Source organism: Salvelinus namaycush, chromosome 5 (assembly GCF_016432855.1).
Source record: "Salvelinus namaycush isolate Seneca chromosome 5, SaNama_1.0, whole genome shotgun sequence".
In the NCBI taxonomy this organism is placed as follows: Eukaryota; Metazoa; Chordata; class Actinopteri; order Salmoniformes; family Salmonidae; genus Salvelinus; species Salvelinus namaycush.
Genome location: NC_052311.1, coordinates 53,592,215 through 53,618,623, shown reverse-complemented (window position 1 = coordinate 53,618,623; position 26,409 = coordinate 53,592,215). Strand labels below are relative to the sequence as shown.

The 26,409-nt window shown below is 46.6% G+C and overlaps 1 protein-coding gene across 1 annotated transcript; it reads left to right on the top strand.

The window, feature by feature from the left end:
- The first annotated feature begins 16,213 nt into the window (after window positions 1-16,213).
- nacad (NAC alpha domain containing) lies at window positions 16,214-26,208 on the top strand. The gene is made up of 11 exons (XM_038992717.1): window positions 16,214-16,744; window positions 16,829-17,449; window positions 17,501-18,697; window positions 19,013-22,880; window positions 22,998-23,222; window positions 23,959-24,047; window positions 24,328-24,396; window positions 24,521-24,667; window positions 24,830-24,958; window positions 25,782-25,904; window positions 26,098-26,208. Exons 1-11 carry the CDS (start codon window positions 16,214-16,216, stop codon window positions 26,110-26,112), a joined length of 7,014 nt encoding a protein of 2,337 aa, XP_038848645.1. The 3' UTR covers window positions 26,113-26,208.
- Window positions 26,209-26,409: the final 201 nt, after the last annotated feature.

Genomic DNA, 26,409 nt, shown 5'->3' with positions numbered 1-26,409 from the left:
ATAATGACAAAGTGAAAACACGTAAATGAAAATGTATGTCTCATTAACTTAAGTATCCACACCCCAGAGTCAATACTTTGTAGAAGCACCTTTCTGGGTAAGTCTCTAAAGCCTTGTTTATACAGCAGGTCTTAATGCTCAAATCAGTTTTGGGGTACAGACTGTCCAAACAGCAAGTTACAAGTGACCAAATTGGATTTGTGTGTGTTCGGATAGCAGTCATTTGATGACATGGCTACGCTAGTTGCCATAGTAACGACGGGTGTGCACGGTAATGTAGGCTGATTGGTGGTGGTGCTCATGCTTCCTATTGTGCAGAAGTTATGTAGCAAGCAAAGGTGACAATGCTTGCCATTGACTATTTTCCAGTTGATTTGAATATATAAAATCCAAGTGTAAGAACACCTTTAAAGCCTCAAAGGATAAGATTATCCAACTTTTGAAACGAGACCTTTTTTGGCTAGCCAAGGCACTCCACTAGCTAGCTGGATAGCTCTTTAGCATTATAGCACATTCACTAATTTGTTTGTAAACAATTAACAAGCTAATTAGCTACCATGTATTCCTGTCAAACTGTCAACACAGTAGCTAGCAACAAGATATGGAAAATAACAGTCTAAAAAGCCACCTTGAGAGCAAATAAATCAGATTTGACATTCAGACACAAGTCACATGGCCAGGAATCAGATTTGTATCGGGCTTCAAACCACCTATGAAGACATCATGTATGGCTAGATGCAGCCACCACCATGCTTGAAAATATGAAGAGTGGTACTCTGTGATGTGTTGTTGGATTTGCCCCTTACATAACGCTTTGTATTCAGGACATAACGTTTATTTCTTTGCCACATTTTCTGATGTTTGACTTTAGTGCTTTTATTGTAAACAGGATGCATGTTTTGGATTTAAAAACATATATAATTCTTTACAGGCTTCTTTATTCTCAATGTCATTTAGGTTAGTATTGTGGAGTAACTACAATGTTGTTGATCCATCCTCAGTTTTCTCCTATCACAGCCATTAAACTCTGTAACTCTTTAAAAGTCACAATTGGCCTCATGGTGAAATCCCTGAACGGTTTCCTTCCTCTCCGGCAACTGAGTTAGGTAGGACACCTATATCTTTGTGGTGACTGTATATCAATACACCATCCAAAGTGTAATAACTTCACCATGCTCAAAGGGATATTCATTGTCTGCTTTTTTTTTACCCGTCTACCAATGGGTGCCCTTTTTTGCGAGACATTTGATAACCTCCCAAGTCTTTATGGTTGAATCTGTGTTTGAAATTCACTGCTCGACTGTGGGACCTGTGATAGGAAAATTACGTATTTACCTGATCTGTTTGATATTAATAGAGGGTGGAACCAGCCACGACTAAGCATTGTTAGTGTCAGCTATATAAAGAACTCTGCATTTCTGTAAAGGTTAGGCTCTCAGCCCAACAAGACTGTTGGGTTGACCAGCTTCATTATTGCAATAATTAATCAATATTAAAAAAATATGATTGTTTGAAGAAATGACAAAGTCTCTCTCAGAATTAATTTCCACGGCAGACCTTACAGATAATTGTATGAGAGGGGTACAGAGATGAGGTAGTCATTCAAATATCATGTCCATGTAACTTATTGTGTGACTTGTAAAAGCACATTTTTACTCCTGAACCTATTTAGGCTTTCCATAACAAAGTGGTTGACAATTTATTGACTCAATACATTTTAGCTTTTCATTTTTTATTAATTTGTAAAAATGTCAAAAAACATAATTCTACTTTGACATTATGGGGTATTGTGTGTAGGTCAGTGACACAAAATCTCAATGTAACACAAATGATAAAGCAGGATGTTTAAGATTCTGTTTCCATGTATTGTTTCACCTACAATCAGTGGAGGAAAAAGTAACCAATTGTCATACTTGAGTAAAAGTAAAGATACCCTAATAGAAAATGACTAAAGTGAAAGTCACCCAGTAAAATACCTATTGAGTTAATGTCTAAAAGTATTTGGTTTTAAATATACTTAAGTATCAAAAGTACATGTAATGGGGCAGCAGGTAGCCTAGTGGTTAGAGCGTTGGGCCAGTAACCAAAAGGTTGCTAGATTGAATCCCTGAGCTGACAAAGTAAAATTCTGTCGTTCTGCCCCTGAACAAGGAAGTTAACCCACTAGGCCGTCATTGTAAATAAGAATTTGTTCTTAACTGACTTGCCTAGTTAAATAAAGGTTAAATAAAAATTACTAAACTATTAGTAAGAGTATAAATAATTTCAAATGTATATTAAGCTAACCAAATGGCAACATTTTAATTTACGTATAGCTAGGGGCACATTCCAACACTAAGACATTGTTTACAAACAAAGCATGTGTGTTTAGTGAGTCCGCCAGATCAGAGGCAGTAGGGATGACCAGGGATGTTATCTTGATAAGTGTGTGAATTGGACAGTTTTCCTGTCTTTTAAGGAGGTAAGGCAATAAATAGGCCATAGTAGCGAAGTAATTACAATTTTGCAAATTAACACTGGAGTGATAGATGTGCGGATGATGATGTGTAAGTAGAAATACTGGTGTGCAAAAGAGCAAAAAAGTAAATAAAAACAATATGGGGATGAGGTAGGTAGTTGTATGGGCTATTTACAGATGGGCTATGTACAGCTGCAGCGATCGGTAAGCTGCTCAGATAGCTGATGCTTAAAGTTAGTGAGGGAGATATAAGTCTCCAACTTCAGCGATTTTTGCAGTTCGTTCCAGTTATTGGCAGCAGAGAACTGGAAGGAAAGGCAGCCAAAGGAGGTGTTGGCTTTGGGGATGACCTGTGAGATATACCTGCTGGAGCGTGTGCTACGGGTGGGTGTTGTTATGGTGACCAGTGAACTGAGATAAGGCAGAGCTTTACCTAGCAAAGACTTATAGATGACCTGGAGCCAGTAGGTCTGGCGACGAATATGTAGCGAGGGCCAGCCGACGAGAGCATACAGGTCGCAGTGGTGGGTGGTATATGGGGGTTTGGTGACAAAACGGATGGCACTGTGATAGACTGCATCCAGTTTGCTGAGTAGAGTGTTGGAGCCTATTTTGTAAATGACATCGCCGAAGTAGAGGATCGGTAGGATAGTCAGTTTTACGAGGGCATGTTTGGCAGCGTGAGTGAAGGATGCTTTGTTGCGAAATAGGAAGCCGATTCTAGATTTAATTTTAGATTGGAGATGCTTAATATGAGTCTGGAAGGAGAGTTTACAGTCTAGCCAGACACCTAGGTATTTGTAGTTGTCCACATATTCTAAGTCAGAACCGTCCAGAGTAGTCATGCTAGTCGGGCAGGCGGGTACGGCAGCGATCGGTTGAAGAGCATGCATTTAGTTTTACTAGCGTTTAAGAGCAGTATTTTTACTTAAGTACTTTACACCACTGCCTAGAATGTAACACATGACAGTAATTAGCTGTAGAACTGACATGAGAGAACCATGACTGATCTACATATTATATTTCTGTAGCAGTTCCAACATATATGTAAATAACGTAAATATGTTATAATGAAAAAGGCTCAGATGGTTCCTTTTGAACTCTGGCCCCATGAGTGTTGAGCTCATGTTGCGGTATAGAGAGTTCGCTGCTAACTCCATTGATTGGTTGGTTTATTGACTGATTGATCATCACTGCTGAGCCCAGCCAGCCAGCAGTCCCAGTATTGACTGTTGTCATAGAGACCAGGTCCTGTCTGAGGGGAGTGTGTTTCTGTATGTTGCTGACCTCAGGTGAGCGAGGAGCAGGGAAATATGAGTAAGCAGATGAGAGAGGAGGATATTACCGCTGATGTATGAATGCCAGCCGGGCTGGAATTGACAGAGAGAGGAGACAGGGGATTCTGTTGAGCTGGCAGAGCAGAGGCAGCAACCCCCTGATACACACACATACTCACACACCCAGCGTGGGAAGCTTGGGGTTGCCATGGAGACTGCCATTGATCTGTGGGGTTTGGGGGGAACAAATGGAAAGGGGGAAGGAGGAGACTGAAAGTCTCCCTCTCTTTTCTTTCTTTGTAACTCTCTCCTTCAATCTCCCTTTCACTACCGTTATTTCCTCCATCACTTTTTCTGCAATAGCCCATCTTCTCCGCACACCCTCTCTCCAGCCCTCTGTCTCTGCAGTACCTTCCTGTAAGGATGGGGGCAGCACTCAGACAGCAGCAGAAATCTGCTGACATCATCGCTGAGTATCAAGTCATCACCAGGGAGGGAGGGAGGGAGGGAGGGAGGGAGGGAGGGAGGGAAAGAGGGATGGGAAGGAGAGAGGGATGGAAAGGAAAGAGGGAGGGGAGGAGGGAGGCAGTGCTGCTCAGCTGGGGAATGAGAGAGAATACTGCAGCTCCCTCTCAGATTCCACACAAACATATGCGCCCACACACACGCACACACACACACACACTAGCAGCATCGCGAGACCCACACACACTCTCACTCATAGCATCATCACTGCTCTGCTGCACCACAGAGAGAGGCACGCTGAGCATTCAACCTCTTTCTCTCTCTCTCTCTCTGCCCCTTCCTCTACTGCGCACTCTCTCTCTGTTCACCTTGGCTGCTGGGTGGTGTGGAGTTATTGTTGCGTCAGAGCCAAAGAGATCCAGAAACAGCCATGCCGGGGGAGAGCTCTCACAGATCTGTCCCCAAAGAAAGACATCCGGAGCTTGGAGCAGAGCAGACAGGCCTGCCTGAACCAGGTAAGGGGGTGAGGGGAAAATGAGAGAGGGAAGGAGGACAAGGTAGAGTGGAGGTGGCAGAGGAGAGACAGGGAGGGGGAGGATTATGCGAGGCACTAGGAAGGGGAGGAGATGTAAGAGTTACAGAGAGGCTGGTAAAGGAGGGATAATAGATACCTTCTATAATGCCATGTGGGAAGCAGACAGATCGACAGACCGACGGATTAGAGAGGTAGAGCTGGGTCATGTCTGTCTGTGTCTGTCTATCTGTGATCCCCAGTCCTAGTTCCAGCTCCAGCACCCTAGCCTTCATCCCCAGACCCCCCATCCACAACACTTACCCTACTTAACCCCACAAACATCCCCTTCACCCTACCTGACCCCCAGCTCCATATTCCCCGTTCCACTCACTAACCCCATACCCATACCCACACCCCCTTCCCCCACTCTCTCCCCAGCCCCATCTCACTGCCCAGTGGTGGTGTGTTTTCTCAGGGCAGAGTGGAGCAGCTCCTCCCTCCCTCTCTTGTACTTTACTTCCCTTCCCCCAGTCTCACCATGCAGGGACATGACACAGCACCGCACTCAGCAGCAGCATCCACACAGTAACAGCAGGGCCAGATATTGAAGGAACAGATTCAGACAGGGACGGATGTAGGGGTAAATCAGAGTATTTGAAAACGTATTCTTGTTAGATAAGACACCGACTACTGGAACTGTGTGTGTACATGTCACTATATGCTACTTACTGCTAACATAGCTATTGATGTCCATATGGTTATTGGTATTGTTGTTATGTTGCATCTGGTAGGTTTGTATCTAGCAGACAATAGATGTATTCTGTGTTGCATCTCCCAGACTGTGTATTTACCTGTGTATTATGTTTGTGAGTTAATTGTGTTGAAGTGAAGAGGGATAAGTACACTCAGGGGATAAAATGTATGTGTCAGACAGTAGAGGTACAGTGTAAGGGTTAGGGCAGGGTTCCCCAAATGGCGTCCGAATTTGGCCTGCAGCTGAATGTAGTTGTTGATCCCTGGGTTATGGTATTATCTCTCCGACAGTAGAGGCAGTTGGGGTATAAGGTACAGTAGTCTAGAGGTTAGAAGAGGCGGGCCAGCAGCCGAAGGTTTCTGGTTCAAAAATGGCAATGGAACTGGAAGGCTGCTGGTCTCTGATCCTGCCCTTGAGCAAGGCCCCCCACAATTTCTCTCCATCCAGGGTTCTGTGTGGGTTCAGACTGTACAGTAGAGGAACATGTGGTATAGGTAGGTCCAGGAGTTTTGAGGCACTGTGATTTTACCTGCATTGTCCACTAGTGTTGCTGCAGGTAGGAAATCCTAGGAAATGTTCGGTAATTGACACAAGCTCCAATCAATCAATGTCTAGTTGTGTGTAGATCTGCAAACCTTTATCGCACCAAACCTAATATTTGGCAGGGAATACTATTTGTAGATGAGTGATTCTACACCTCAATTTGCTGAAGCTGATCCTCTCGAACGGAATTGGAAGTTGTAGCTAAAAATAGGACAATTAGGGGCAGAGTCAATGAAAGCAACTTTGGAAGTATATTGTAGTGAATTCGGGAGGGTTGCCCCATCCTGGACTTGAACCTAGGTCCAGTGATTGTCAAACCAACACCTTAATTGTTATGCCAATAGGAACTCTTGGTGTTGGCATAACATTTAAGGTACTGCCTTGACAGTCGCTATATCTGGGTTCAAGTACCGGTCAGGGCTACCCCCCAAATTTGCTACATTGGTGTCAGAAGTGGGATGGCGCCCGTGAGGCCATCCAAGAGGTGTGTACACGTGTGGGTAGACTGGGGACACACTCTCCTGAAGGAAGAGGCTGGTGAATCAACCTTAACCAAACACCTAGTGAGCCCATCAAGAGGTTCAAACCTCTTTGCGTAACAATGAAATTGTTGGCTTGACAGTCGCTGGACACACACACAACCAGACATTGATTGATTGATTGGAGACAACTCGAGTCAATTACAGAACATTTTCTAGGATTTCCTATCTGCAGCAACACTATTGGACAATGCTGTAAATGCACAATGCCTCAAAAAGTTCCCCAAAACACCTGGCCCTTGGTATAGGTTCTATAGTGTATATGTATAGTAAAGAGATTTATGGTATAAGGTGCCACACAAGTATAGTAAAGGGATTTATTGTATAAGGTGCCGTACAGGTATAGTAAAAGGATTTACGGTATAAAGTGCTGTACAGGTATAGTAAAGGGATTTACGGTATAAAGTGCTGTACAGGTATAGTAAAGGGATTTACGGTATAAAGTGCTGTACAGGTATAGTAAAGGGATTTACGGTATAAAGTGCTGTACAGGTATAGTAAAGGGATTTACGGTATAAGGTGCCGTACAGGTATAGTAAAGGGATTTACGGTATAAAGTGCTGTACAGGTATAGTCAAAGGATTTATGGTATAAGGTGCCGTACAGTAAAGGGATTAGATGTACGTCTCAGACAGCACGTATCAGCTCTGCTGGTCTGGCACTAATGCTGTGATGTAATCCAGATGGCTTTTTGGAGTAAGACGTCTAGTCTATGTATTATTGCACTGCCATTAGTTTTTCGTAAAATACCCATCCTACTAGTTTAGATTTAATATAAATCATATCCTTACATTGTCTTGTCTGTACTGTACTTGGAGTGTTCTGATGAAGGCCTTTAAATCCAAAACATCACTGTTTTGAAACGAGTGCATCCTGCACTGAGAACGCTATGGTTAGATGAGTAGAGAAGGCAGCAGAATAGGATGATGGCGGGAGAGAGAGAGAGTGGGAGGGAGGGAGTTAGGGGGAAAGGCAGAGAGCTGAAGAGAGGTAGTGTGAGGCATTTGGCTCCTGGGGCTTGTCTCAAGGCCTGGGACTGTCTTGGAGCAAAGGCTGAAATAGAAGCTCCCTCTGGGGCCTGACAGGCCGTGGAAGCAGACTCTGTGACGCAGTTCCAGCCTGTTCCAGCCTGCTGCGGCCTGCACACTCCAAGCAGGTGTGTGTAGGCAGAGCTACACACACATTAATGCGCACACACACACACACACACACACACACACACACACACACACACACACACACACACACACACACACACACACACACACACACACACACACACACACACACACACACAAGTGCATCGGCGGTGTCGTACCCACAGCAACTGTTAACACATTCCCACACCAGAAACCGTGGATTGATGGCAGCATTCGGAGAAACTGAAAGCACGAACCACTGCTTTTAACCAGGTGACCGGAAACATGACCGAATATAAACAGTGTAGCTATTCCCTCCGCAAGGCAATCAAAGAAGCTAAGCGTCAATATAGAGACAAAGTAGAGTCGCAATTCAACGGCTCAGACACAAGAGGTATGTGGCAGGGTCTACAGTCAATCACGGATTACAAAAAGAAAACCAGCCCCGTCGCGGACCAGAATGTCTTGCTCCCAGACAGACTAAACAACTCCTTTGCTCGCTTTGAGGACAATACAGTACTGACACAGCCCGCTACCAAAACCTGCGCACTCTCCTTCACTGCAGCCGACGTGTGTAAAACATTTAAACGTGTTAACCCTCGCAAGGCTGCAGGCCCAGATGGCATCCCCAGCCGTGTCCTCAGAGCATGCGCAGACCAGCTGGCTGGTGTGTTTACGGACATATTCAATCAATCCTTATCCCAGTCTGCTGTTCCCACATGCTTCAAGAGGGCCACCATTGTTCCTGTTCCCAAGAAAGCTAAGGTAACTGAGCTAAACGACTACCGCCCCGTAGCACTCACTTCGAGAGCATCCTGTCGGGCTGTATCGCCGCCTGGTACGACAACTGCTCCGCCCACAACCGTAAGGCTCTCCAGAGGGTAGTGAGGTCTGCACAACGCATCACCGGGGGCAAACTACCTGCCCTCCAGGACACCTACACCACCCGATGTCACAGGAAGGCCATAAAGATCATCAAGGACAACAACCACCCGAGCCACTGCCTGTTCACCCCGCTATCATCCAGAAGGCGAGGTCAGTACAGGTGCATCAAAGCAGGGACCGAGAGACTGAAAAACAGCTTCTATCTCAAGGCCATCAGACTGTTAAACAGCCACCACTAACATTGAGTGGCTGCTGCCAACATACTGACTCAACTCCAGCCACTTTATTAATGGAAAATGTATGTAAAACATGTATCACTAGCCACTTTAAACAATGCCACTTAATATAATGTTTACATATCCTACATTACTCATCTCATATGTATATACTGTACTCTATACCATCTACTGCATCTTGCCATCTTTATGTAATATATGTATCACTAGCCACTTTAAACAATGCCACTTTTATATGTTTACATACCCTACATTACTCATCTCATATGTATATACTGTACTCTATACCATCCACTGCATCTTGCGTATGCCGTTCTGTATAATGAGAGAGGGATCGACAAAGGGGGTAGTTTCCATTCTATTATGATCAGCTCTGCTGCTCCTTACTGACGTTACGGTTCTGCAGGATGAAATTAAGACAACACACTAAACTCCTTATGAGATTTCCCTGAAATACCCTGAGTCCTGTCATGTACTGTGAGTGCAGAGACCAAGGTTATTATAGGAAACGAAAACTGAAACGAAAAAGAAAACGAAAACTAATCATGAAAAAACAATTTAGTAACTGAAATAAAATAACTAACAAATCTGTTTGAAAAACGAAAACTATTCTGAAACTATCTTTGACTCATGAATCATGAATTATCTTCAGTTTTAGTTTTTCTTCTAAACTTAGGGCATGTACTGTACTACTAAAGTAAAAAATAATTGAACTGGTGTAAAAATGGCCAAGAGAGAGTTTGCTTCTCCCAGATTTTTTGCACCAGTCTTTGCACTATTCCTTTCAAATCCAAGTCACATTGAAATTGACTTTATCATTTTAACCTAACCTAACCTATGACCTGACCCATCACCTAATGTATTTACCAAAGAGTATCAATATGCTGACAAGAGATGGACCTCAATGTTCTAACAATAGGAATAAATGTCCGGAAAGGCAGAAGGCAGGCGGGAGGAGGCGGGAGGCTGAAACATTCTAGCCAATAAAATAGCAGATCCGCAGTTGAACAATGGGCACATCTCCGATATAACATAAAAGAAAATATATAATAATTCAAATGGCTTCAGCCTCCCTAAAAAATGTAACTAAATAATATACAACTAATACTAAATAAAAACTAGCAAATCAGGTCTGAAAATGAGCTGAAACTAAAGTGAATTGCAAATCCAAATAGAAAAATGAATAGAAATAAAAACTCATAGAAAAGCACTAAACTATAATAACTTTGGTACAGACATAGGGATATGCACACACACACACACACACACACACACACACACACACACACACACACACACACACACACACACACACACACACACACACACACACACACACACACACACACACACACACACAAACACACACAAACACACACACACACACACACTGACCAGAGAACAGGACTTTATTCTCTTCTCTCGCCATGCACAGTGACCTCAGACACACGCACGTATGCACACAAGCACACACGCAAGCACTCACACAAGCACACACGCAGACACACAGACAGACACACACAGACCCACAAACACAGACACACACACACACACAAACACACACACACACTTGCTCCACCAGGAACCCAGATATCACTTACTGATGGAGTATGTGGATTCTCTCTTTCCCTCCCTCTTTGTTTTTCTCTGATAGCCCATCCTCCTCTTCTTGCTGCATTTCTCTTTGTCCTCTTTCCCTCCCTCCTTTCTTTACCCTCTCTCTATTTCTTCCTTTCTCTCCTGTCTCCCCCTACCACCTACCTTCCTTCCTCTCTCTGTCCCTGTGGTCTAGCTGATAGCTAATGGCGTCAGCACTTAGCTGCACTGTGTCTATCCCTGCCCAGGCCCAGGGTGGGGATGTTATCACTGGATTGTTATGCTGAGTCATGTCACAGATAAGCCCCTCTGTCACGTGCACGTGCGCACACACCCACACACCCACCCACCCACCCACCCACTCACCCAGCCACGCACGCTCGCACGCACGCACGCACGCACACACACACACACACACACACACACACACACACACACACACACACACACACACACACACACACACACACACACACACACACACACACACACACACACACACACACATTTGTCACAGAGATGATTACAAGGACACAATAAGACAAGTGCCACTCTAAGGTTTCTTTGTTTGTGGGTGTCAAATCAAATCAAATCAACATTGTATTTGTCACATACACATGGTTAGCAGATGTTAATGCGAGTGTAGCGAATGGCTTGTGCTTCCAGTTCCGACAATGCAGTAATAACCAACAAGTAATCTAACCTAACAATTTCACAACAACTACCTTATACACACAAGTGTAAAGGGATGAAGAATATGTACATAAAGATATATGAATGAGTGATGGTCTTTCTCTCTCTCTCTGACTGATCCAGACCCCCTCCTCCACTCGCACTCTTGCCCTAGTTACTCTCCTCCATTCTGTCATTTTCTCTCAAAATGATCCTTCATTCCTGTTGAAGGTTATGGAGACGATGGCATAGTCACTGGAGTGGAGTGCGTGATTAGAGAGAGAGAGAGCACAAGAGAGAGCAAAAGAGAGAGAGAGCTCAAGAGAGAGAAAGATGAGGTGGGACAGGAGGAGAGAGAGTGAAAGTGCAAAGACAAAGCAAGAGAGCTAGCAGCATTAGGCTAATTTCAAATAAGAGAAGGAGTAGCATAAACTAGCTACCATGTTGGTATAATTTTACCACCAAGCACTGAGAGCAGTGGTAGCATGATATTTTCAAATTGTACATGAAGTAGCTTGTGAAGTTATTTAACTGTGCTAGCTGTAGTACAATCAAGAAATGGAAGAGGGCAAACAGACGGGGCGCATGTAGCGCCCCTTCAGGATCAGGGATGAATATCACACAGGACCAGCATGTTCTCAATGTTACCCATCAATCAATATGAATTCTTCTTTATTCAATTCCTTTCATTCTCTCTTGTCTTTTCTCTCTCTTTCTACTTTTCTCACTTTCTTGCTTGGCCTTTCTCTGTCACACCCCTTGACTTGTTGGACATTTTGTTGTGTTACAGCCTGAATTTAAAATAGATTAAATTGAGATTTTGTGTTACTGGCCCCAGACACAATACCTCATAATGTCAAAGTGGATTATGTTTTTAGAAATGTTTACAAATTAATAAAACATTTAAAGCATTCAACCCATTTGTTATAGCATGCCTAAATAAGTTCAGGACAAAACATTTGCTTAACAAGTCACATAATAAGTTGCATGGACTCACTTTGTGATTTTTGAATGACTACCTAATCTCTGTACCCCACACATACAATTATCTGTAAGGTCCCTCAGTCGAGCAGTTAATTTCAAACACAGATTCAACCACAAAGACCAGGGAGGTTTTCCAATGCCTCACAAATAATTGTTAGACGGGTAAAAAAAACAGACATTGAATATCCCTTTGAGCATGGTGAAGTTATTAATTACACCAAGGATTGTGTATCAATACACCCAGTCACTGCAAAGATACAGGTGTCCTTCCTAACTTAGTTGCTGGAGAAGAAGGAAATCCCTCAGGGATTTCACCATGAGGCCAATGGTGACTTTAAAACAGTTACAGAGTTTAATGGCTGTGATAGGAGAAAACTGACATTGTAGTTACTCCACAATACTAACCAAAATGACAGAGTGAAAAGAAGGAAGCATGTACAGAATAAAAATATTCCAAGAGTACCTCTCTTCATACTTAAAAAAAATTATATTCAGATGTTGTACAATCCAGGTGTGCAAAGCTCTTAGAGACCTACCCAGAAAGACTCAAAAATGTAATCGCTGCCAATGGTGATTCTAATATGTATTGACTCAGGGGTGTGGAAAACCTATGTACATTCAGAGGTGAAATTAGCATGTAAATCTTGGTGGGGCAAAAGAAAAAGAAGTGGGATGCATGCCAGCAAAGCCACTACACAACCCTAAACAATACATTAATTGCACTATAACGGTGACAAACAGTGCCCACAAACTGTTAGGGCCTACATAAAGCTGTCCCAACAGCAGTCCCAAAATCTTACCACTGATACAACTGGCTATCAGCGGAGCCTTGTCTGGCAGCGAAACAGTTCATTCAGCTTCATTTACAAGGCATATAAACTATGGCATAAGGGGACGACAAGCGGATTAGAGGCAATCTGTAATTTTGATTAAGACATTAATGAGAGAGCTAGGACGAATGTAACGTTAGTCAATATAACTATTTGTTTAGCACTTTTGAAATGTACAGCAACATAATTCAGAACATGGGCCATTCTTACAGTGTTCTTCCTGTACACTAAGTCAGAACCGTAGGATTAACAAAGGGGGCATATAAGCAGACAATGAAAGCTCTTACAATATTCGATGATTATATTTCTCTGAAACAGGTTATAGGCTACAGTAGAACAGTCAGAGCAGTAGGCTAAATTAAGAATGGTAAATAGACCAAATTATTAGGTTGAAGCACACGGGCTACGAACATTTTACTACACAACATACACTTACAGTATACATATCTCCCTAGCATATTGCATCATGCATGCAGCAGCATACAATACATTTTTGGACTCACTATGCTCACTTAAACAGGAAGGTGGCACGGTGGTCCTTCGTTGGCAAGTTTTGTCATCAAAGTCTGGCATTCTCTGGATTTATGGTGCTTTCATCGGAGGCCAGATTTACAATTCCGAATTGGATGACGGTTCAAAATGTATTTTCCCAGTCGGAACTCATTTATTGCCGACTTCCCAGTTGTCTTGAACTCACTGAAGTGAAGTGAAGTTTTCGTAGTTCCAAGTTAACAGTTGTTTTGAGCGCAGCACAAATAATGCTTCATTGACAGCATGTCCAATGTTGAATGTTTATCGTTTTAAACTTAGAAAAGAGACCCTTAATCCCAGATTTGGGACCACACAGCCACTGTCACTGATTTCTTCCAAACCACTCGTTGAATTTGCGATTTCCAACTTGTTTTGTATAATGTTTATGTGCAATGGCCAATGAGCACCAATACATATCTATAATTTCTCTTCATTATTTCTCTTCACATGACAAAGATTAAAAAGGATTTACCAGTGGATTGTTGACTTGATTCATGATGATGACTGCTAGCTAAGATTGTGAAAGTATGATGTTGACATGATCAGTCCAATCAATGCTACTGTACATATAATGTGATTTGACGTCATTTTATCTGTGGCCAATGACCTTGAGCCTTCTTGGATGGGCACTTCTAATGTAACACCCAAAGGGCTAGTATTTTCAAGGTCTCCTCTTACACTTGGCAGTGACATAAAGTCCCCATGAGTGACCGAACACTGAGCCAATCACGGCGCAACGCTAAATATTTTCTGCTGGCTTGCCCACCACCACAGAAAGCACTGAGCTACTGTAGGCTGAAACACCTGCATTTTGGAGCTGCCTTACTCAAGAAAACAAAAAAGAGACCATGTTTGTATGCGGCTATATTAACTCCACGATATATATTATTTTTACATTGTTTGCAAACTGATATGTGACACATATTAATGCCAAAATAACATGCACAATTAAAAACATTTCTAAAAACATGTTTTCATTTTGTCATTATGGGGTATTGTGTGTAGATTGGTGAGATACAAATATATATTTAATCCGTTTTGAGTTCAGGCTGTAACACAACAATATGTGGAATAAGTCAAGAGGTATGAATACCTTCTGAAGGCACTGTATATACTATATATTTGAATCTATGAGCTCTGCTTATTTTAATCCATGTGCTCTGCTCTGCTGTATGTGTGTGTGTATGTGTGTGTGTTTCTGTTCTGCTGACTTTGCCCTATGGCGACAGAGCTGTCAGTCTGACTTTGCTGATAGGATAAGAGAGGGGAGAGGAAAGATGAGAGGAGGGGCAGAGAGGGGAAAAACACCAACATGCACAGTGCGGGCTCTACTGCCCTAGCAGCAGGTACCACAGCCAGATATGCAGACTTCAGCAAACTCAGGGTGTATTCCATTCCTTTGGGGGTCAGGGGTCACTACTGTGGAAGGGAAAGAGCCTGAGTAATGAACTACCCTGGGCAGTGAGCCCTGTAAATGGAGGGAGCACACATTTCTTTCATTCAGAACTGCCAGTAAATGGGCTCCATTCACCCAGCTGTAGTTGATGGACTGCAAGCAATGACAGTAGGGGCCTTATATATTGATATGTTGATGCCACTTGATGTGTACCCTGCTGTGAGTGTGGTCTTTTCAGTCAAATGTTATCTCTGACATTTAGGTGACATTCTAGATCCTCTAGGTATGGCTGTGTGTGTAGCGGTAATGAAGAGACAACAAGCTTCAAGGAGAGAGCTGAAAGGACTGTTTCTATTCAACAAAGGCAAAGAGGCTACAGCATCCATTACAGATCTTTTATTATTTTATTATTTTTAATACATTCAGGAGGTAAACTGAAATTCCAGTTGCCTTTTCTCCATTACAGTTACTGTTGCCAGGTCATAAAGCAGCTAGTGATTCTGACCTCATGGACATAACATTACATTACAGAAACAGTTTCTTCTCTTTCGCTCCTCTTTCAGACATGACCAGACATGCCTCCACTGACTCCACCCCTAGTGACAGTGGCTCCACCCCTAGTGACAGCGGCTCTAGTCCCTCCCCCAGCACCCCTCAGAAGCTGCTCCCATCATGCACCTCTCCTTTTGGGCCGCGGCTGGTCCGGGCCACGCCCAGCTCCTCCGCGACCCCGCGACCCCAGCCTGAAGGTTCCGACTGTCGCCACAGTAACACGATCCGGCTTAGCGGAACGTTTGGAGGTCACGGACCCTGTGGACGCCGCAGCGGACCCGTGAAGATGGAGAGAATCAAGGTGTGTGTGTGTATGTTTACCAATGTTCTCCTCTTCTCTTTATGTTTTTCCAATGTTCATCCAACGTTCTCATTATGTTCTCCAGGTCCTGATGGGCTCAGAGGTGGAGAGCGACTACAAGGAGCCAGAGAACATGGACACACGGGTGGTGATGGGCCAGGAGGCCCTGCTCAAGACCAAGAAGACCCTGACAGGGAAGTGCCCTTGCGTGCAGAGCAGCCAGGTGATACCCCTGCCCGGAGGCCAAGTCTTGGAGGTCCCTAACCATCCCTCAGAACCACAGGCCGAGTCTGGGGAAAAGGCCCAACTGGACACAGGGCAGGAGAGAGACAATTCACCTCTGACCCCAAAGATGGAGCAAGAGCAGGAGAGAATCCCTGTCCTGCCCATTAGCCCTCTCCTCACCCCTCTCCTAACCCCCCTCATCCCTGCCTCCCCTCCCTCCTCAGAGCCAGTCACAGTGGATGTTAGTTTGACGGGCAGCTTAAGCCCTTTGGAGGCAGGGCTGTCTCCCTATGGTGAAATGCCTTTTGTATGTGCCATGTATGCCATGCCCTCCCTGTCCGAGCCAGCCTATCCCCCTGCTATCCTATCCTTCACTGAGCCGGCCTATGCCGTGGACCCTCTGAGAGTGGGCGTTCCCTCATCCCTGGATCCTGACCTGTACTATACCGCCCCCTCCACCCCCATCAAGATGGCTGCTCGCCCCTTACACCTCAAACATCGCTCTTACCCTGGCTCTCCAGCCTCTCCCCTCTCACAAAACTCCCCCTCGGACAGCGAGGACCTGTGCTCCCCTCTCACCTCCCCCTCTGGCTCCTACGTCACGGCGGAGGGGGGCAGCTGGACCTCTTCCACCTCCCCCTGCACCTCCCCCAATCTGCTCCTGGCAGAGGAGGTGCAGGAGGCACCTGCATGCTTTGTCAGCTCGCTGTCCGAAATCGGAGACGAGGTGGGAGAGGATAGGGGAGCAGTAGGGGAGAGGGCAGAGGAGAAGGGAGGAGGAGCAGCAGAGTGGCGGTTCTGCCTCTATAAGGGTCTAGCAGAGACTGTGATCCTGGAGGAGGAGGAGGTGCTGAGAGGGGAGGTGAGGGGGAGGAGGAGTGAGGAAGCGACAGTCTCAAGAGGTAGCTGTCGCCCTCGCTGGGTGACAGAGGACACTTCCCCATTGAGGAGCAGCAGTGGCAGAAGCACTGACTCCCAGGAAGAGGGAGGGGAGTCGGAGGGCTCGCTCTGCCCAGCAGAGGATGCTCTAGCTGGGGGACAGCAGTACTCTAGTCCCCTGCTGCAAAGAGGCCTGGAGCTGGAGCTGCAGGCCTGTATGGCTGAGGAACTTTACCCTCCCATTACCAACCCAGAGGATGGAACAGACTCCCCACGGCTGACCTCCATCTCCTTCCCCTTCGCCCCAGACATGGGGAACCTAAGCCATCACACCTCCAGTGTCAACCCTGCCTCCCCCAACCTTACCCTGGACACATGCTCTCCAGATGTGTCAGACGGGGATAACTCCAGTCCATACGGAGAGATGGGTACCTTCCTGATGTTCCCAGGCTCCTACAGTGATGATGGAGAGATGGAGGAGGAGGAGGAGGAGGAGAGGATGATCCCAGCCTCTCTGCTTAACTTTCCCCTCCACACCAGCCTCCTCTTTCAAGCAGACTCCATGGAGATCACTCTCTTCCCCACAGAGGAGGGGAATGAGGGAGGAGAGGGAAACGACAGGAACGAAGGGAACGATGTGGATGCATACGCGGCCGGAGAGGAGGAGGGGGACGTAGAGGATGATGATGAAGATGATGATGATGAGGAAGAAGTGGAGGCTAAGGTAGAGATAGAGGAGGCTAAGGTAGAAATAGCGATAGAGGAAGAGGTGGATGAAGAGGAGGGTGAGGATGTTGAGGAAGAGGAGGAGGAGGGTGAGGGTAAGGCTGTAAATGACCCAGCTGAAGAGGACAACTCGGCCTCCTTCCTTCATTCACTGTCGGAGACTTCCATCAATGAAGGTCTGGATGAGTCCTTCTGTTTTCATGATGACACTGACGACTCACTAGACTCCGCCTCTTATAATGGCGAAGAGGATGAGCGGCTGTACAGCACAGAGAGACATGCTGAACCCCCCACAGGACCACCCACAGGACCACCCACAGGACCACCCACAGAACCACACCAAGCCAAACCTCAGCCTGAAACTAGACCAGAGGCCCACAGCACTGAACTGTCCCAGTCCCAGAGCAGACCTAGCCTAATCAATCCCCCAGGAGACAAAGAGCCCCGGCCTGAGGATCCTCCAGGACCCAAACCACCACAACCACAACCTGCACTTGCACCTGCCCAACTTGCGGAATCAGCCCACCCCAAGTCCTCAAACAGCGGCAGTGGGAGTGAAATGGAGAACTCCTCAGAGTCCTCTGACCCTCCTGTCCCCGCTCCTTCTCAGGAGAGCCCTTCTGTCTCTACCTTTACCCCTAAACCTTCTACAACCCCTTACCCTGCCTCGATTACCCCAAAGACTACCCCTGCTACCATGTCAACCCCTAAAACCAAGCCTGCATCTCTCTCTAACCCCAACACTAACTTTGCTCCTGCCCCAAATGCTAAATCTGCTACAGTCTGTACCACTAACACTAACCCTGCTACAGCCTCAACCCCACAACATAACTATGCTACTGCCTCCACCCCCAAAACTAACCCTGCTACTGTCTGTACACTTGAAATGAACCCTGCTACGGTCTCTACCCCTAACACTAACAGTGTTCTTGCCCCTAACGCTAAATCTCCTACGGCCTGTACCACTAACACCAACCCTGCTACAGCCTCAACCCCCAAAACTACCCCAGGTACATGCTCTACCCCAAACCCTGCTGCTACTCCTAACACTAACCCTGCTGCTACAATCGAGGAGACAGCGTCCCACAGCAATCCTGTCACCCTGGCAACCCTGCCATCCCATAACAGCCCTGTGAGCCTGGCAACAGAAGCAGGGCAAGCCAAAGCAGCTGCAGAGGAAGTACAGGCTGGTACGGTGAGAGAGGAGGACAAAAGGAGCAGTGCAAAGAGAGAGAAAGACAAACAGAGCGGTGGGGAGAGAGGGAAGGACAAACAGAGCAGTGGGGAGAGAGGGAAGGACAAACAGAGCAGTGGGGAGAGAGGAAAGGACAAACAGAGCGGTGGGGAGAGAGGAAAGGACAAACAGAGCGGTGGGGAGAGAGGAAAGGACAAACAGAGGGGTGCGGAGAGAGAGAAGGATGAACAGAGCACAGAGACTTCAGACGAGGACCACACAGAGGAGACAGACAGAGACTCGTTCAAACTACTCATTAAGCCACGCCCCTCTAAGTCAGACACACCCCGGCCTAAACAGAAGACCTCTGAGCCCCGTAAGCCCCTCCCACGTGTGTTTGGGGTGGCAGCGGCTTCAATCCGGTCCAAACCGCTTCTGGTGTCAGTGCTGGAACTGGACCAGAAGAATGAGAACAGCAGCGCTGAAGGTGTGGACTCCCATCACGTCCTTGAAGGGACCACTGCCACCAATGACCTGAACAAGGGGGTCCCTCTGCTCTCGTACCCGAAAGAGCCTAACCCCAGCAACATCCCTGTCTCCTCCTGCCCTGAGAGCTCACCTGACCTGGCTGACAACCTGTCCCTGACCCCTGACATCTGCCCATGTGACCCCGCCCAGGAGAACCTGAGGGAGAACACCCTGAGCACTGAGGACGGGGGCCCTGGGGCCCTGGGCTCCCCTCACACACCCCTGGCTGTCTCTCCCAAGAGGGAGAACTCAGAGACAGACGCAGGAGGGAGGAGGGGGGATGTGGGCTGGAGGGCTGATAGGAGGGGGTTAGGAGCAGGGGCTGGGGCCTGGGGGGCAGGGGAGGCCCAATCTCTCTCTCTGGGGCAGGCCTGTGGGTTGGAGGCACAGAACCTGTTACTGTGTGAGGTGGAGGGGCATGCTGTTGGACAGACAATTGGACAGACGATTGGACAGACACTCTCCGGGCTGCCCAATGTCGGCACAGACGAGGATGAGGTGGATGATATAATGGGGGACGAAGAAGACAACAACAGCCTGTGTGGTCGGCCAGACAAGATGGCAGATGTTGAGCTTGTGGGAGAGGGAGTGCCAGAGTCCAACCTGTCCAGCTGGAGGTCCATCGAGGAGATATCAGAGGCAGGGGGAGGAGAGGACGGAAGCTCCCAATTCCCAGAGGATGATGTCAGCAACCTGCAGAGTCACCCGGAAAACAAGGAGGAGCAGGAAAACAACAACAATGACTCCATGTTCCTATCCTCTGGAATGCCAACCTGTGTGACTCTGAATGCCCTGTCAGAGGAGGTGAGACACCAGAGCCAGAGTGTGAGTCTGAGGGCGTCCCTCTCAAACATACCACTCACAGAGGTGAGACCACAGGCTGCTGCAGCCTCCGATAGGCCAACAACATTAACGGACAGCTCAACACACCAATCAGACATAAGACAGGCTTCCTCGTCCATGGAAAGCCCTGGGCGTGTCTCACCACCAGGGGGTAAACCACAGACCGTCTCAGACCAGAGCCCTGGTTCAGTAGAGGCAGCCATTTCCAGACCCAACAGTAACACAGATATTAACCCAGCAGTCAAACAGGCAGACCTTGCTCTATCTCTGCTGGGTGGGGCGTTTGGATCCTTCAGCCATAAAATCAGACCAAGCAACTCCAAGTCAGGCAGACTGTTCCAAGAAACTTCCCCATCAATGAGGAAAGACACAGTAGAGAAGGTCCAAGTTTCCCAAGAAACTTCTCTCTCAGTGGGCAAAGACACAGTAAAGAATGTACAAGTCTCCCAAGAAATTTCCCTATCGGTGGGCAAAAACACAGTAGAGAAGGTCCAAGTTTCCCAAGAAACTTCTCCACCAGTGAGCAAAGACACAGTAGAGAAAGTCCACGTTTCCCAAGAAACGTTCCCATCCGCGGGCAAAGACACAGTAGAGAAGGTCGAAGTTTCCCAAGAGACTTCCCCATCAGTGAGCAAAGACACAGTGGAGAAGGTCCAAGTTTCCCAAGAAACTTCCCCATCAATGAGCAAAGACACAGTAGAGAAGTTCCACGTCTCCCAAGAAATTTCCCCATCAATGAGCAAAGAGACAGTAGAGAAAGTACAATTTTCCCAAGAATGTTCCCCATCAGTGAGCAAAAACATAGTAGAAAATGTCCAAGTCTCCCAAGAAACTTCCCCATCAGTGGGCAAATACACAGTAGAGAAGGTTGAAGTTTCCCAAGCAACTTCCCCATCAGTGAGCAAAGACACAGTAGAGAAGGTCCAAGTATCCCAAGAATCGTCCCTATCAGTCGGCAAAGACACAGTAGAGAAGGTCGAAGTTTCCCAAGAAACTTCCCCATCCGTGAGCAAAGACACAGTAGAGAAGGTCCAAGTATCTCAAGAATCGGCCCTATCAGTCGGCAAAGACACAGTAGAGAAGGTCCAAGTTTCCCAAGAAACTTTCCCATCAGTGAGCAAAGACACAGTAGAGAAGGTACAAGCATTCCAAGAATCGGCCCTATTAGAGGGCAAAGACACAATAGAGGAAGTCCACGTTTTTGAAGAAACTTCCCCATCAGTGGGCAACGACACAGTAGAGAAGGTCCAAGTTTCCCAAGAAACTTCCCCATCAGTCAGCAAAGACACAGTAGAGAAGGTCCAAGTCTCCAAAGAATCTTCCCTATCAGTGGGCAAAGATACAGTAGAGAAAGTACAAGTTTCCCAAGAAACTTCCCCATCAGTGAGCAAAGACACAGTAGAGAAGGTCCAAGTTTTCCAAGAAGCTTCCCTATCCCTATCAGTGGCCAAAGACACGGTAGAAAGTGTGAAAAAACTGTGTTCCCAGCCTCAGCCAGAGGAGACAGAGCCACAGACGGTGATCCAAAGAGAGGGTGGTGGCGGTCAGACGACTGACAGGCACATTGACCAACCAAAGATGAGCGTGGCCTTAGAAGGGCAGGAGAGCAGTGTTTGTATCTCAGGGGAAAGTGAGGTTGAGGAGAGAGCAGAGGAGAGATTCTCTCCAACAGAGAGTATTCCAGAACCTGCACAGCGTCAGACACCTGAGGGAGAGCTGAGCACAGAGAAAGCCATCACTCCTCCTCAGCCAGAGAGGAGAGGGAAGCAGAGGAAGCAGAGCAGAGACAGACCCAGTCAGCTGCGCAGACAATCTACGTCAGGCCCTGGGTCTACTGATCAACCACAGGAACCAGCTCTCCCTGCCAAGACCCTAGCAGACGCCTCCCCACCAGGGAAACAAAAGAATAAGAACACGAGGGGACAAAAATCTGTTGCAGATACCAGACAGAGGACACCTGTGAAGGGCAAACCTGAAGCAGAGTCCGAGAGAAGAGGGGAAAACAGAAACGTCTCCGTTGCCCCGACTCCCCCTAGTCCTACCAGCCTCTACCCTATAACTCCCACTCTCCTAGTCAACCAGGAAGTGAACACGGAAGTGCACCAGAAAATGCTTGCTAACAGGCCGATGCCTGGCTGCCAGACAGAAAGCAGGAAGGATATCAACGATAACAATGTGGGGAGTGGCCATGCCTCCCCTACAGAACAGAATAGGTCCTCTTCTCCTCCACCTCTTCCCTCCTCCTCTCCTCCCCATCTCTCCTTCTCTCCTCATTCCTCATCTCCCCCACCTCTTCCCTCCTCCTCTCCTCCTCCTCTCTCCCCCTCTCCTCTCTCCTCCTCTCCTCCCCCCAGTACCTTCGCGATGCCGCCAGATGAGGACCTCCCCACCCCCATACAGGAGTCCCAGCTTCTCGTCACCACAGTCCAGCCTGTCACCCCACTCCTAGACACCCAGCCTCAATCAACCAATGTTCAGGCAGCCTCTGCAACCCTTTCTACTACCCCTATCGCCCTTCCTAAGCACCCCCCTATACCCACCGAAAGTGTCCCTATGTCCCCTACCCCCTCCTCATTTCCATCTCCACCCACGTTAGCCCTGCCCTCGACCCCCAGCTTTACCCAGCCCACCCAGGAGTTTCTGCCATGGCTGGAGCCTCCAACCACAATGCCTGTCCTAGACATCCGCAGGCAGGTCCAGCCCCAGCCCCAGCCCCAGCCCCAGCCCCAGCCCCAGCCCCAGCCCCAGCCCCAGCCCCAGCCCCAACCAAACATCCTCACCGAGCCCAACAGACAGGTCAAAACAGGTCAGTCACAAAGCCCACAGGACAGAGGTGAGTTACACTCAGGAGAGATAGGGGTGTGGGGTAATTTGATTTTCTCTTTTTGGTAATCAAGAATCAGTGAATCATGAATCAGTCCAACCTGTGTGAACTTGGATTTTGTTGCAGATGGGATGGACACAGACAGTGATGATGATGACACTGCTGTTCCTCTACGACGTCACATGACTCAGCCCAGGGGGATTGTGGGAAACCCTTCTCATAAAGAGTCTGGTTCCTCCAATCAGCGAGAGGTACTGCTTCACTCCTCCTGCCAACCAACTGAGAGACAGACAGACTGTCCAATCAGCCACAAGAATTCACAGGAGCTGGACCTGTCCTTCAAATACAACTGTACGTGTTCTCCAAATCCAAATCTCTCTCTATGTCTGTCTGTTTCTCTCTGTCTCCTTGAGAAAGTGATTCTGAGAAGTGACTCCACCTATGACCTTCCTCACACACACAGATGGCTCTGAATATGTCTAGTGGTCCTGCTATGGTCCTGATGAAGGACATACTTCAGATTCTAGGAAGATTCTCAATAATACCCCGTCGACCACAGAACACTGCTGCAGCTACTGAATAATGGAGGAGAAATACTCCGAGAGAGGATCATTTTATCCAGGAGGAATACTGTTATTGCACATCTTTCAATAGAGGTTATTTCAGGGCAACCGTCAGTCAACCTGAAACCTCTGAGTCAATCTAGCTAGAACTGACCTCCCGGTAGATGATACGTACATAGAATCATGGATGGGGATTTATGTGTACTGTATGAGTGGTAGCACTGCAGCAGAATGAACAATGCTACATGCGTTGAAACACAGTAGTACAGAATGTAATTGTACGTCATAACATGCATGTTCCATAGCATAGAGATGAAATGTCATTGCTATTTAATGAGGTGATCTATTTCTTCTCTAAGATCAGTGATTAGGTTAGCCGTAGAGCTTTATGATGCTGTCCCATTACCAGAGTGCTAACGAGCTACAACATGTCCTCATCATCTACATCTCAGTCATTAGTTACCATAGCAATGAGGATGTGATGCAGTCCTCTGAGAGTAACAGTGTGTGTGTGTGTTCCACAGTGGGCTCCTGCAATGAGTCGGAGAGTGAGGGATCAGTGCCAGAATTGGAAGAACCAGAGAGGGTGCCACTGAAATCCTCAGAACCCCAGGTGAGTCTACCGTGTGTGGGCAGAGAACACCCGAGAAGTCCCCTCACCCCCAAGGGTGGAAACCTTGCGTTCACTGTGTGTTATGTAATAACATATTGATGTCATTACCTTTAGGTAGGGGGGTAAGAAGGATGCGTGTTGTGGGCCTGTATTTTCTGAATGCGTCGCAGCTTCAGAGATATGTTCCATATTATCAGTCTGGATATGGGTAAACTACTGTAGAATGTTCTCAGGTTTGATGTGTTGAATTGATTTTGTTGTCCTCCCTTCTCTCTCTCAGCCCATCTCTCCTGCTGATGAGGGGATTAACAGACCTAAGCAGAGCCGCAGTGAGAAGAAGGCCCGCAAGGCGAGATGTGAACACAGAGCTGCTTCATGTGGCAGACTCAGCTAATCAAACACAGAGCAAATGTGTGTGTATTCTGTGTGTTTGGCCGCATCATGGTGTAACCAGTGTGTGTGTGTGTGTTTAGGCCATGGGTAAGCTGGGCTTGCGGCCGGTCCACGGTGTGACCAGGATCACTATAAGGAAGTCGAAGAGCATCTTGTTTGTCATCAGCAGACCTGACGTCTTCAAGAGCCCCGCGTCAGACATCTACATCGTGTTTGGAGAGGCCAAGGTGACATCCTAACCCTCTCTCTCTCTCTCTCTCTCTCGCACTCTCTCTCTCTCTTGCTCTCTTTACCCCCTCTCTCTTTATCCCCCTCTCTCTCTCTTTTCTCTCATCTACATTGTTCAGAGGGCAAGGTGACCTCTCTCTCTCTTCCTATTTCCTCCCTAGATAGAGGACCTGTCTCAACAGGTGCACAAGGCAGCGGCAGAGAAGTTTAAGGTCCCGGTGGAGCCCTCCCCCCTGGCGCCCCCTGCACCACCCAGCCTCACCATCAAGGAGGAGAGCGAGGAGGAGGAGGTACGGACATGCATGCTCACTCATTATGTCAAGGAAAAACGCCAATCTTTACACTATTCTTACTCTTTCATGTACAGTAGTTTTTTTAGATCTTAATATGAAACAATTCTGTCTAGTGTTGTTATATTTCAGTCATCTCTACTGCAGTGGTGGAAAAAGTACCCAACTCATACTTGAGTACAAGTAAAGATACCTTAATAGGAAAAGACTCAAATAAAAGTGAAAGTCACACAGGAAAATCCTGCTTCAGTAAAAGTCTAAAAGTATTTGGTTTTAAATATACTAAAGTAAATGTAATTGCTAAAATATACTTAAGTAAAAATCATTTCAAATTACTTATATTAAGCAAACCAGACGGCACCATTTTCTTGTTTAGTTTAACTTACGGATAGCCAGGGGCATGCTCCAACACTCAGATATAATTTACAAAAAAATAATGTGTTTAGTGTGTCCCCCAGATCAGAGGCAGTAGGGATGACCGTGATGTTTTCTTGATAAGTATGTGAATTAGATCATTTTCCTGTCCTGCTAAGCATTCAAAATGTAACAAGTACTTTTGGGTCTCAAGGAAAATGTATGGAGTTAAAAGTACATACTTTTCTTTAGGAATGTAGTGAAGTAAAAGTTGTCAAAAATATAAATAGTTAAAGTCAAGTACAGATACTCCCAAAAACTACTTAAGTAGTACTTTCAAGTATTGTTACTTAAGTACTTTACACCACTGTTCTACTGTTGTTAGCCTGATGGCTAATAAGAACTGTAGCATTGTTTTTCATGTTCAGAAGTAGTGCAACTGACTTTGACATTGGCCTCTGTCTGTCAGGTGGACGAGGGAGGTTTGGAGCAGAGGGATATAGAGCTGGTGATGGCCCAGGCTAACGTGTCCCGTTCTAAAGCTGTCCGCGCCCTCAGACACAACACCAACGACATCGTTAACGCTATCATGGTGAGGAGGGAGTGATGAAGGAAGGAATCTGTTGTAACACACTATGTCCACGTTGGGCCTACAGTTGTTGTTATGACCTGCTGATGATTGCAACAGTGCTTTTTCAACAGGTTTTGGAAAAAAAGCTTAACAATATACGTTCGGCACACATCCAACCCAAAGTAATTGTCTTCCTCTTTCTTCTCTCCCACAGGAACTGACAATGTGAGAGGACCCCCACCAAGCATAAATGCCACAGTCACATCTGTATCGCTGCTATGTTGCATTCTCCTTACCTGCTAATAAACAGTCTGTTATAACCACACTAGTGGGCGATACTGTTAACCACCCTAATACTTTACGTCATGTCCAGTATATACAGTTGAAGTCTGAAGTTTACCTACACTTAGGTTGGAGTCGACAAAACTCATTTTAGAGCCACTCCATAAATTTCTTGTTAACAAACTACAGTTTTGGCAAGTCGGTTAGGAAATCTACTTTGTGCATGACACAAGTCATTTTTCTA